Source organism: Artemia franciscana, chromosome 10 (assembly GCF_032884065.1).
Source record: "Artemia franciscana chromosome 10, ASM3288406v1, whole genome shotgun sequence".
Taxonomy (NCBI): domain Eukaryota; kingdom Metazoa; phylum Arthropoda; class Branchiopoda; order Anostraca; family Artemiidae; genus Artemia; species Artemia franciscana.
The window spans coordinates 29975303-29987433 of record NC_088872.1 but is presented as its reverse complement, the minus strand read 5'-3'; the positions used below and the strand labels follow the sequence as shown (position 1 = coordinate 29987433).

Genomic DNA, 12131 nt, shown 5'->3' with positions numbered 1-12131 from the left:
AACCGTGTGTACTCCAGTGATCAAAGAAATATATCTGTAATATTTATGGAACCGCATGGGGAATCGATTTGAATTTTTCTAGTTTACAGGGGACTAAGTGGATTCCAAATTCTGTACTTAGGGGGACGAGCAGGGGTAAAACAGAAGAATGTATGTGTCCCGGTTATAATAATGGCATGTATGCAATGTCTCGAAAGGAAAAGAGGAGATAAGAGGACTTCATATTTTGTGTTTAGGGGATAGAAATTTCGGGGCCAGCAATTGAGGGGTTCTGATCTAATAGAAGCTTTGGCACTATTAGTCCCAATGGAACCTTGAAGCTGTTCAGGATGCAATAGTGAGATGAATTACAAGACAATTATTATTGTGATTGTATTAACCGAGGCTATGAAAATAGCTTCTTCTAATTCGTCAGGAACGGATGAGGGGGGGGTCAAGTTAAGACTTTTACAGAGTTTGTAGGGGGAAAGAAACTTTCAATGTTATATAAGGGAAAGGGATACAAGCCTCTCACAAATTTTGACTTATCTGAAGAAAGCCTGATAATTCTTTTAAGAAACTTTAAACTTATTTCAGTAGACCTTTTTGTCAATTGGAAGCCTATGCGCAGGAACAACTTGTTAAAAACAGTGTCGCTCAAAAATAGGCCCGAAGGCTATTTTTCAATCTTTTAAGACATGAATAGTTTCATAAGCCCATGTACTTGAATCTGAATCTTTTGATTATCCCAAACCAAACATATAAGATTCAAGACGCAAAAATACGAGGCTTGCTTGGGCCCCACCGGTTTTTAACTCACACTTGTTTCTGCTTATATTTTATCCTATATCAGCTTTTTTCACCTTTTGTTTTTCCATATGTTGAGTTTTAATTGCTTTCTCCTCTGGAGTGGAATCGATGGAATCTGATCTGTGGAATCAGGGGGGGCTAAGAAGTTATGTATCCGGATCTGACGCAACTGGAGTCGGATTTGGAACTGGGATTGGAGCGGCTATAGTGGGAACTAGAATCGGTTTAAACAGGATTTTTTTTAACGAAGGGTGACTAAAATTTAAGAAACGGGATATTTTCTATTAAAATCTCCCAAAAATATCTCTTAATGTTTGTAAAATTTACCTCTAATAAAAACACTCCTCCTGGAAATGTTTGCTAGAGTGGGAAAGCCAAACATTGTCACGGTGGCGTAAATATGCATAGTCTTGGTTCAAAGAAAAGTGGTATTTTCATTGAAACCTCTTAGAAATAATCAAATGCAAAAATGTCTCTTTTTTCTTGCAGTTGCGTCTAATAAAACAACAGAAAAGATGCATTTTCGTTAAGACCTCTCAGAAATATCTCTTAATATGACTTAAACTTACCTCTAATAACAACTCTCCATCCCTCCCTCCCTATAAATGTTTGCTTGGGCCCCCCACCTTTCTTTAATCCGCTCTTTTTTTGCTTATATTTTATCCTGTATCAGCTTTTTTACGTTTTGTATTCCCGTTTGTTGAGTCTTAATTACTTTTTTGTGATTTCATGATTTTATAATGTTTTTTCATTAATAAAATTAGTATGTACAAAAAGGCTTCATCATTTAGATTTCTTGTTCTAGAATTAATCTTCAATACCTAATAATTTATTGAATGAAAAATTTAAAGCCAATGCTATTTAAAATATCACTGATTCAATAATTAACTTAACTGTTCTAGGTTACGTTAGAAAATTAATAACGCTGTAACAAGCAAGTAACTACAAGCAAGTAACAAGCTCATCAAAAGTAACCAATTTCTAGCAATCGATTTTCAGCTCTACATGTCAATTATTGCAGACGTAGGTAACATTATATCCATAGTCTCATAAATAAATTTTAGTTAGAAGGTTTTCCCGGAATTATAATATTAGAAAGGGTTTCTCGGTCCAGCTGTCTAGTGCTCTATTCCGCTTAGGGGAAATCCCTTTTGAATCCTAATGCGGATAAAATCTTTGGATTATAAAGAGAAAAAACTAGGTAGAACAAATGCATTGAAAGAAAATGAAATCTCTTAAAGTATTATGTAACATTCGACGAATGCATCGTCATTACGTAACATCCCAGGTGTGCACCGTCTTTGTGTAACATCCCACGTTTGTGTCGTCATTGCATAAAATCCCACGTCTGCGATCGTCATTACGTAAGAGTCACGTGTGCATCAACGTTACGTGACACCCACGTTTGCGCTGCCATGAGGTAACACCCACTTGTTGCCGTCATTGCGTAACATCCACGTTTGTGCCGTGCTCAGTTTCCCGCAGTGGTTTTCCAAGGGCCCCTGAAGTCTGGCATGTCATGCGAGACTATTTCATTCCTAATATATCTACCAAGTCACGCAAGATTACATTACCCCAAATAAAAATATCAAGTCCACGCAAGATTGCATCATCCTCAATATAAGTTAACAACCTATTATATAACAACCATCTGCATCCATTTGCATGACTAAAGGAACCCCTATGACGTAACAACCAAAGAAACCTGAAGTAAACAGACCCTATTACGTAACAACCACCCTCATCTCTTAGAAAACAGCCCCTATTATGTAACAAGCAAAAGTAAACAACCCCTATTACGTAACATAGAGGTGTACTATACCGTTACAGCTGCGTTATAGTATTGCGTAAGACCCAGGTGTGTGTAATAACATCTTGAGGGATCGGCAATTTCAATAGTATGCCACCTTTGGGCATCGCGAAATTAGTTGATGGGCTACTATTTACTTTTGACTTTATGCTTGGCTTTGGTGTTTTCAGTAACCTAGGAACATGGGGAAACATAACTAATTGTTTTATTTATACTATTCTTATTGAAATGTATTCGATAGGATTTGAAGTGATAATTTTTGTCCGTTTCAAGTTTCACCTTCGCTCTTTACTTCCCTCGGAAAAACTTAAAAATAAATAAATCTATAATCAGAGGTGTTTAAACAGTGGGGGTCCGGACGGCTTCAGCCCTACATGAATCATAATCCTCCTCTATATCCACAAAAATGCCTATATTCTAGGCTGATCAATTTAAGAGCTATACCAATTAAAAACAAATAGGAATTAATCTAAAACACTGTTTTTCAAATAGATGTTTTTAAAAGAAAAACAAAGTAATTCCAATCAATAATGACATCAAACGCAAAGATAGAATCTACTGCTATAGATGAATAGATTAACCCTTATACTAATAAAAATTAAAATTGTTAATCAAATCCAACTTGAAAATGAGAAGAAATTGCCACAAACAAGATAAGGCTGTCAACTCTTAAATCTTCTTAATATAGGAGCATCACTAAATCATCATTGAAAATGATTTGTATTTTGATCGCTATGTTCTTTATTTATCATTATATCAGCAACAACACAACAAAAAACAATTTCACAAGGCCAACAAGGTTTACAAATAAGAGGAGTGATACTTCAATTCCCTTTAAACCCTTTAAGTTGCTTGAGTGTCACTTCGATTTTATTTAAACGATGTGTATTTTGAATATTTTGGCTATTGTTTTTCGAAACATCGATAAAAACCGTATAATAATCTACATTTACTACTGGAAAAAAACAATCAAACTAGAGTGATCGTCTAATACATAGTGATACTGATTCCTGGGAGTCTAAGAGACTTTTGACCTTATAGCCTTCTAAAAGGGGAAAACATTTCAAAATATTTTGTTTATAGTAAATCACAAGTGATATTTTGACCTTTTGATGGTTTAGAGGGTGGTAGTCATGCTCCTGCAATTATCATTATATTTTTATGTTTAATCTTTTTTTTATTTGATGATTCGTTTTGACTCCTGTTCGTTTTTTAATTTATTTTTATCATTGTTTGCAACTTTTGTTTGTTTAAGTCGGATTATTATACAACTTCATTTCTATCCCTCTTGGGTTTTAATATGACTCTTTACTTTGCTTTGACATACTTTTTTGTAAAGTTTTTATTTTATTAATGTTCTAAGGACCCATCAATAATTAGGATCGAAGTCATCTAAAAATAAGCCTTCGGTCGACAAAACCATGGATTTACGCCAAAGGTCTTAGAATCTTGATTCGTTCCTTGGCCAAGACATTTGTGATAGTGCAGACCAATTCATTTTGTTTGATAAATAAAAAAAAAATAAGTTTTTTTTAATGAAAGTAAGGAGCGACATTAAAACTTAAAACGAACAGAAATTACTCCGTATATGAAAGGGGCTTTTCCTCCTCGACACCCCGCTCCTTACGCTAAAGTTTTTTATTGTTTTAAAAAGTAGAGTTGCGAGAAAGAATCAAACTTTAGCGCAAGGAGCGGGGTGTCGAGGAGGAAAAGCCCCTTTCATATACGGAGTAATTTCTGTTCGTTTTAAGTTTTAATGTCGCTCCTTACTTTCATTAAAAAAAACTTGTTTTTTTTTATTTAATTTCTGAAAGTTTTTGAATTAATGCATGTCTGATTTTGGCTCTCCGTACATAAATTACTAAAATGAAATTTGCATATTAATTCTTTTTTTGGCTAAATGGCTTTCTCTTAGTTTTGATCAGACGATTTTGAGAAATAAGGGGTGGGGAAGGAGGTCTAGTTGCCCTGCAATTTTTCGGTTACTCAAAAAGGCAACTAGATCTTTTAATTTTTAACGAACGTTTTTATTAGTAAAAAAAACGTAACTTAAGAATTAACTTACGTAACAAACGTACATAACTTACGTAACTTACCTTACGTTTTATCCCAATTCTTTAAGAATGACCCCTGAATCAGAAAGGCCGTAGAATAAATAGTTGAAATTATTTAAAAAATTTTTAGCATAAAGAGCGAAGTATTTATCTCCTCCTAAATACCTCGCTCTTTATGCTAAAGTATTTTTAGAACCCTTCATATGTGTAATAGTCTCTGTTCGTTTTAAGTTTTAATGCTTCTCCTTACTTTCAATTGAAAAAACTTTTTCATGTTTATATTTTCATTGTTTTTTTTTATAGTAATGCTAGAAAGTCTTGCGCCCTTTTCATTGAATTTCTCTTCCCCCATGAAATACTCCTCCAAGGAAAGATCCTCCCATATAGCCCCCTCCCCTGAACCCCACACCCAAACCAAAAAAATCCCCCTGAAAACGTCGGTACACTTCCCAGTAACCATTACTGTATGTAAACATTGGTCAAAGTTTGTAACTTGCAGCCCCTCCCCCAGGGACTGTGGGGGGTAAGTCATCCCCAAAGACATAGTCATTATGGTTTTCGACTATGCGGAACACAATGGCTATCTCAGAATTTTGATCAGTTGACTTTGGGAAAAAAATGAGCGTGGGAGGGGGCCTAGGTGCCCTCCAATTTTTTTGGTCACTTAAAAAGGGCACTAGAACTTTTCATTTCCGTTAGGATGAGCCCTCTTGCAACACTCTAGGACCACTTGGTCGATACGATGACCCCTGGGAAAAAAAAAAAAAAAAAAAACAAATAAACATGCACCCGTGATTTGTCTTCTGGCAAAAAATACGAAATTCCACATTTTTGTAGATTAGACCTTGGAATTTTTTCTATAGGGTTCTCTGATACGCTGAATGCGATGGTGTAATTTTCGTTAAGATCCTATGACTTTTATGGGGTGTTACCCCCTATTTTCCAAAATAAGGCAAATTTTCTCAGGCTCGTAACTTTTGATGACTAAGACTAAATTTGATGAAACTTATATATTTAAAATCAGCATTAAAATCCGATTCTTTTGATATATCTTTTAGTATCGAAATTCCGTTTTTTAGAGTTTCGTTTACTATTGAGCCGGGTCGCTCCTTACTACAGTTCGTTACCACGAACTGTTTGATACCTCGATTATTGTCAGCATTAAAGGTTTCATATATGTTTTCAAGAAGGAACTTAAATAAAAAATCTATCCAGCAAAAAGACACCCTTAATAAGGATACTGGGGAAATTTGCCTTATTTCTGTTTACATTGCTCTGATTAATCCTGAATTGACATGTGTTCAATTCCTCATATGTCTGAGGCTAGTGAAAATTCTCCACAGAGCCAGAGTTCAGGTTTTGCGCTTTTAGGCCCAAGCGTTTTTGCCGTTCCGTCTTTGCGAAATTTTTGGGAAAATAGTAAAAATTCGGGGATAATAGAACCACTGAACAGAACACAAGTGATGAGCCAAAAGTAATGAAAGAGAGAGGTGACACTGAACTCTCAGCTACCATTCTTGGGAGACATCTAGCAGTTTATAAGTTGCTACGGAATTCGTATTTGGCTTTAAAATCACTTTCCTAGGAATAGTCAGAGCGGCGGCCGAGTGTACCTGGCACTTTGACTATAAATCACATCAGTCCATCTTTTGTACGAAAAAAAAAAAAAAACACTCAGTGATAATTTATTGCGCTCCCTGGAATTGTGCGTCCCTAAGCCCAGGCCTAGTGGGCCAATTTGTAAATCCTCGCCAGAATGCTGGAAAGTCTGGATTGGCTAAAAAAACGATCCTTATACTAAATAAATTTTCTAAAGAAAGTTTGATGTCACCTTTTTTCCCTTTACATAACTTTATTTCTATGCTTGTTTGTAGGTTAGTCTTTTACCTTGCCTTGTCATCTTCCTTTTATTATCATACTTTTTAATCTTCTTTCTCCAATGATGGCTGAGCGGGGATCTTAACCAAAATATTTGTATTTGTCTTCATTTGTCCACTGGTGTTAAATAACCTCGTTTTCCTACTTTTTCTCGTATGATCTTTCTTATCCAGTTTGGTCTTTAAAAATCATTTTTTGTAAACTTTCTCATTTTTTCAGCCTGGAACCAACTTAACAGCTTTAGCAAAATTTTATTCAAGAATATTTTTTCATTCCAAAAAAGTTTTATTACAACATTTCTGCATTTGGCAGGTAGCGCTGCCACTGTGGAAAAAACCATTATCTCAGAATTGATTGGACAGGACAAACGTTTGATCACCTAGCTTTGTAGCAAAACCTCAGCCCATTAGTCTCTTAACTGAGGGATCTCTCAAATGAGTCCGTTTAGGTTTACTTGACTCACACTCAAAATAAGAATCTTGGCAAATGGTCATTCAAAAGTAAATAGAGAATTTACTAGCTTTTGCAATAAAGTATTCGATTGTGCTAAGTGGAAATACTTCTATGACAACCACTAATTATTTCAGAAGCAAATAGAACCGCCAAATAAAGCGCTTGATTAAAAAAGTTTCTTCTTTAGAAAGAAATTCAGTCACCTTGTCACATTTTGTTCTATTAATAAGTAAAATTAGCTCATCAAGTGCGAAGCTCTTTGATCTGTTTTGTTAAACATGACATACTCATTGAATTAAACTTAATCAAATATTTTAGTTTTAGACGATAAATGTGGTCTTGGCTGCTACACTTTTATCTTTTTGGCTGGTTTTGGCTTCATAGGGACTATTTTTGGAACTGTTGCTACAATACTAGCAAGGTATTTCATTTTCTTAATTAATTGTGTCTGTTTTATGAAGTTAAATTATTCACATAATACGGTGTTTGTTAAGTTTAATATCCCTTTTATGAAAAAATTTAATATATTTAATTTAAAAGGAATCTCCTTAGAAAATAGGAGTAATTTAATATCTGTCCTTTGATAATTGAAGGGAATTTTACATGTCTTCCGAAAAAAACTACATTTAATCCTTGGCCCCAAAAGCTTTCCGATGCCTGGTTGTAAGTAAAGTTCAAAAGGTTCTTGGATTTAAAAAGATTTTTGAATTAAAATAAACTTGGTAAAAGTGACGAAAGACTTAAGTGCCATGGCTAATTGGAGTGAAGCCAAGACAGATAGTTCCAGTGAGAGGCAAAGACGCATTAGGGGATAATTTTGGGGCGGGGATCTTGTCCCTTCCTATATTAAAAAAAAATAACTTTTATTGGATTTTCCATTCAAAATGCATATTTTTGGTATTTTCATTACAAATATTGAAAAAACAACTAAATTGCCTACCCCCCATCCATTGGTTTTTAACTATATAACGTGTTCCCTTCTACATTTTTGTGAATTAGCATCATTGCTAAGGACCCTGTTTCTCGGAAAGTAAACTTGGCATTTACCATTGTTGTGACAAGTACTTCAAATTTGTACTTAAGTATCAAGTATTAAGTACTTCCAATTTTGTACTTAAGCATCAAGTATTAAGTACCAGACCACAATTCTATTTAAGTAGTACTTGAGTTTTAAGTACAGAACTTGTACTTAAGTAATGCTTCAAGAACTGCTTAAGTACAACTCTACTAGCACAATTTCTAGCTCAGTCATATCTAGTCGTTTAATGGAAATAAAATAAGGTCATATGGTAAAGGCATTATGCAGTTTAAACAAATAATTAAACACCTCGAAAGACAGTAGAGCTCCGCTTCTTTGAACTTTAGTTAGTTTTAAACAGTAAATAAATAAAAAACAAGTTTTTTAACTGCAAGTAAGGAGTGACATAAAAACTTAAAACGAACAGAAACTATTCCGTATAAGAAAGGGGTTGTCCCCTCCTCAACCCCTCGCTCTTTACGCTAAAGTTTGACTCTTTCTCACAACTCTACTTTTTAAAACAATAAAAACTTTAGCGCAAAGAGTGGGGCGTTGAGGAGGCGACAACCTCTGTCATACACGGAATAACTTTTGTTCGTTTTAAGTTTTAATGTCACTCCTTACTAGCAGTTAAAAAACTTATTTTTTTACTTAATTTCTGAACGTTTTTTAATTAATGCATGTTTTGATTTTGGCTCACCGCACATGAATAATTAAGGCGAAATTTAATTTCTTTTTTGGCTAAATGGCTTTCTCACAGTTTTGATTGGACGATTTTGATCAAAAAAGAGGTGGGGGAGGAGGCCTAGTTGCACTCCAACTTTGGTTACTTAAAAAGGCAATTAGAACGTTTTTATTAGTAATAAATATACGTAACTTACGAATTAACTTGCGTAGCAAAATTCTATATTTGTGTATTTCTATTATGTTTATTTTGAAATAAAAAAGGCAGTTGGTCCAGAAAGCAATAATCTATTCTAGACTGCTGTTTAATTGCCTACTAAGCTTTAAGTTACTCATTATATGTAGACATTAGATTCTAGAAAAACTATAAAAAATTATTAGATAATCAAGTAGCAGCAAAAGGTAAACCATTGTTGTCTCGATCCTGTTTTTCAATAGTTCAAAGATATCAGTTTATTGCTGCAAATGAAGCTTTTAAGAGTCAATTCGACCCATGAAATTCAATTTGATTGAAACTCAACTCCTGAAACTCTCAGAAAGTTTTACTCGCCCACAGCAAGCACTTTCTACTAGGACATTAAAAAAAATTTGTCTGGTAAACGGCTGTCTACCCTTTGCAGATTTTTTTTACAAAGTGATAGTTCGCTCTACTATGTAATTACCTACTCAAATTTTAAGTGAACTTACCCACACAGACATAATTAGCACGTCTGGGACCATTCAGTCTATCAAATCCAGCAGTTTCTTTGGATTCGAGAGTCGCCAGCCCAGTCCCTGGAGCGGTGACTTCTGACGTCATTTTTTGTGACTCTTCATCTAAAGTCTTGAGACGGGTGTGTTCTATCTGAGGATTTGATTTAAGGACTTTTTTTTTTATAATGAGACAACCGTACATGGTTGGATATTGTGACTAGTCTCTAGCGGTAACGGTGGTAGTGTAAATGTTATGCCATTTATGGTCCGTAATTTAATAAGCTAAATTTTATTATGTAGTTTTATTTCAGACCTGGGACTTAAATTCTGCACTTTGTTTTTGACATTGTTTCTTCGAGTGTTGCAAGTTTATATTTTCACAAAATTTTCGGATCGCAAACATGGCTCACGTTAGTTTAATCTTTTAGGCATGGAGCGGTAATGAACACGAAGTCTCGTCATCTTGGGAGTACTATTTCCCTCTCAGCAGTCCCGTCTGATTATATAGAAGAAAGAGAGCGTGGTCTTTCGGGGGATCAGACAACTACAGCTTTAATACCACAGGGATTAGGTTCAGATGTTGTAAATATTTCTAATTTTATTTAAATTTCAAGACTGATCTTTGTTCCTAAATTGTTACCTTAAATCATAAACAGCGCAATAGCACTGCCTAAGTAAAGCTCTAGATAACTTCAGTGCATAATTCATTTTTTTTTTCACAAGGCAACTTCGTATAGAAGGTCGATTGGAAAGTGGAAGTTATAGTGGCTTTTTCAAGAGCTTGAAGTAATTGAATGGCAACACCCTTTCTAGCTGCCCTTTCCATTAAGACATTAGTTCAAAATTTTGAAATGGGTATTTTGTTCAAAAGGCCGAATAAATATGCCTCGGGAGTCCTCTGGTCGCACAGTGTGCTTCATGTCAACTTGGTAATACGTTACCCAGAATTTGAACTCAGTTGTAGCAACACACTGCAGGACTGATGCGATGACGTCAAGAAGCGTTGTTTATCCAATACATAAAACTGTGCCTCCGGGAATGACATGGCCCCTCACACCCCCCGGGATAATGGATGTATTTTTTTTAATTAGCCCCTTTTTTACATATAGGGTTTATTATTGGGAAAGGGGGAAGGTTTGATCTTGAGTGTGTCCGAAAAAGCCTAAGGGTATCCATTTGAAACTTAAAAGAATGTTGAGAGGGATGTGAAACTAGTAAGAAAAACTTTCCGAAAAAGGGGACTTCAAGGCAAAATAAAGCGTTATTTTAACCTTAAGACGAGCAGAAATGAAGTCATATAGCACTCCAAACTTAAAAAAACCAGAAATGATCAACGTATCAAAGAATAAATGAAACTCAAAATGAACAGGAATTAGAATAAATAATCATAGCAAACATAAAGATAATGGATACTGATACAGGTAAACAAATAAATCCCAAAATTAGGTAAATTGAATGCTAAAGTCAAAAATTAAAACAGACAAAAACTTGTATAACCAGAATTCTCTCTACTGCCCCCTTCCTACTCTCAGGCTGTAAAAGTTGTATAGACTAATATCACTTGGGTTTTGCTTAAAATTATGTGTATTTTGAACAGTGGGCTTTAATTTTTCAAAACATCAACCAAAAATAAAATAAAAATCCCTTTAATAATCAAGATGACTGGAAAAAACTCATCAAAATACTAATCAAATCATCAAAAGATCTATCAGTATTTTTTTACAAACTTGTCAAGATTCTTTTTTTCAAATTAATAGATATCTTGAATGACAAAATTGCAGTTTTTTTAAGGGAAAGTTTAAGAAAGATGCGGAATAAAACCTATATTTAGGCCTTATTTTTAGCATAAACTCGTCTTGACTGCTATGGTTTTTTTTGCCTATGTCGGAAAAGGATCTTTTTACAAGCTTTACAGTGTATGATTTTAAAACTAAAAAAAGGACCAAAACTAAATTTTTTTCAGTAAAGTTTTTTTTGATGAAAAATCCTGCTTCGCAGTTTATGTAGCATATTTTTTGGAAAAACGGTTCAAATAAACTGTAATACATAGTAATATATTATCAAAATTTGTTTGTTTATTTACTTACTATTTTCTGATTTGCCTAATGATAAATGTACTATTATCAATTTCCTTGTGGCCGTTGAAATGAGTAGGCATTTGCTGAGATCTAATGAACTATCAGGGCTTTTTTTTCCAACTAGTAAGGATTTTGTTTTTCAAATCAATAGATTTTTTAAGTGACAAAATTGCAGATTTTTTTAAAAGGTAAAGCTTAAGAGGGTTGTGGAGTAAAACCTATATTTAATATTTTATTTTTAGCAAAAACGCGTCTTGACTGCTATGGTTTCTGGCTCCATTGCAACTGAACCACCGTGTAACTGAACCCCAAGCAACTGAACCACTCCAACTGCACCACTGTGCAACTGAACCATCGTGAAACTGAACCACCGTGTAACTGAACCACCATACAAATGAACCACCGTGCAGCTGAAACCCCGTGCAACTGAATCCCCGTGTAACTGAACCTTCATGTAACTTAGCCCTCTTGCAGCTGAACCCCATTTAACTGAGCCCTCATACAACTCAGCCCCCGTGCAATTGATCACAATTTAACTAAACTCCCAGGCAACTGAACCCCCCTGCATCTGAACCACCGTGCAACTGAACCCTCATATAACTGATCTCTCGTGGAACTCAACCACCATACTTACATTGGGTAAAACACAAGTTATAATCTTTGCATGTTCCAAC

The 12131-nt window shown here is 34.8% G+C and overlaps 1 protein-coding gene across 3 annotated transcripts in view; it reads left to right on the top strand.

Moving 5' to 3' along the window:
* LOC136032049 (uncharacterized) overlaps window positions 1-12131 on the top strand; it is a 169433-nt gene that overhangs the window by 116250 nt on the left and 41052 nt on the right. For 2 of the 3 annotated variants that reach the window (XM_065712151.1, XM_065712153.1), the window contains 2 exons: window positions 7303-7405; window positions 9808-9961. In XM_065712151.1, coding sequence (XP_065568223.1) covers window positions 7303-7405; window positions 9808-9961 — 257 coding nt within the window. The remainder of the gene's footprint in view (window positions 1-7302; window positions 7406-9807; window positions 9962-12131) is intronic. The other variant, XM_065712152.1, reaches the window with a different exon arrangement.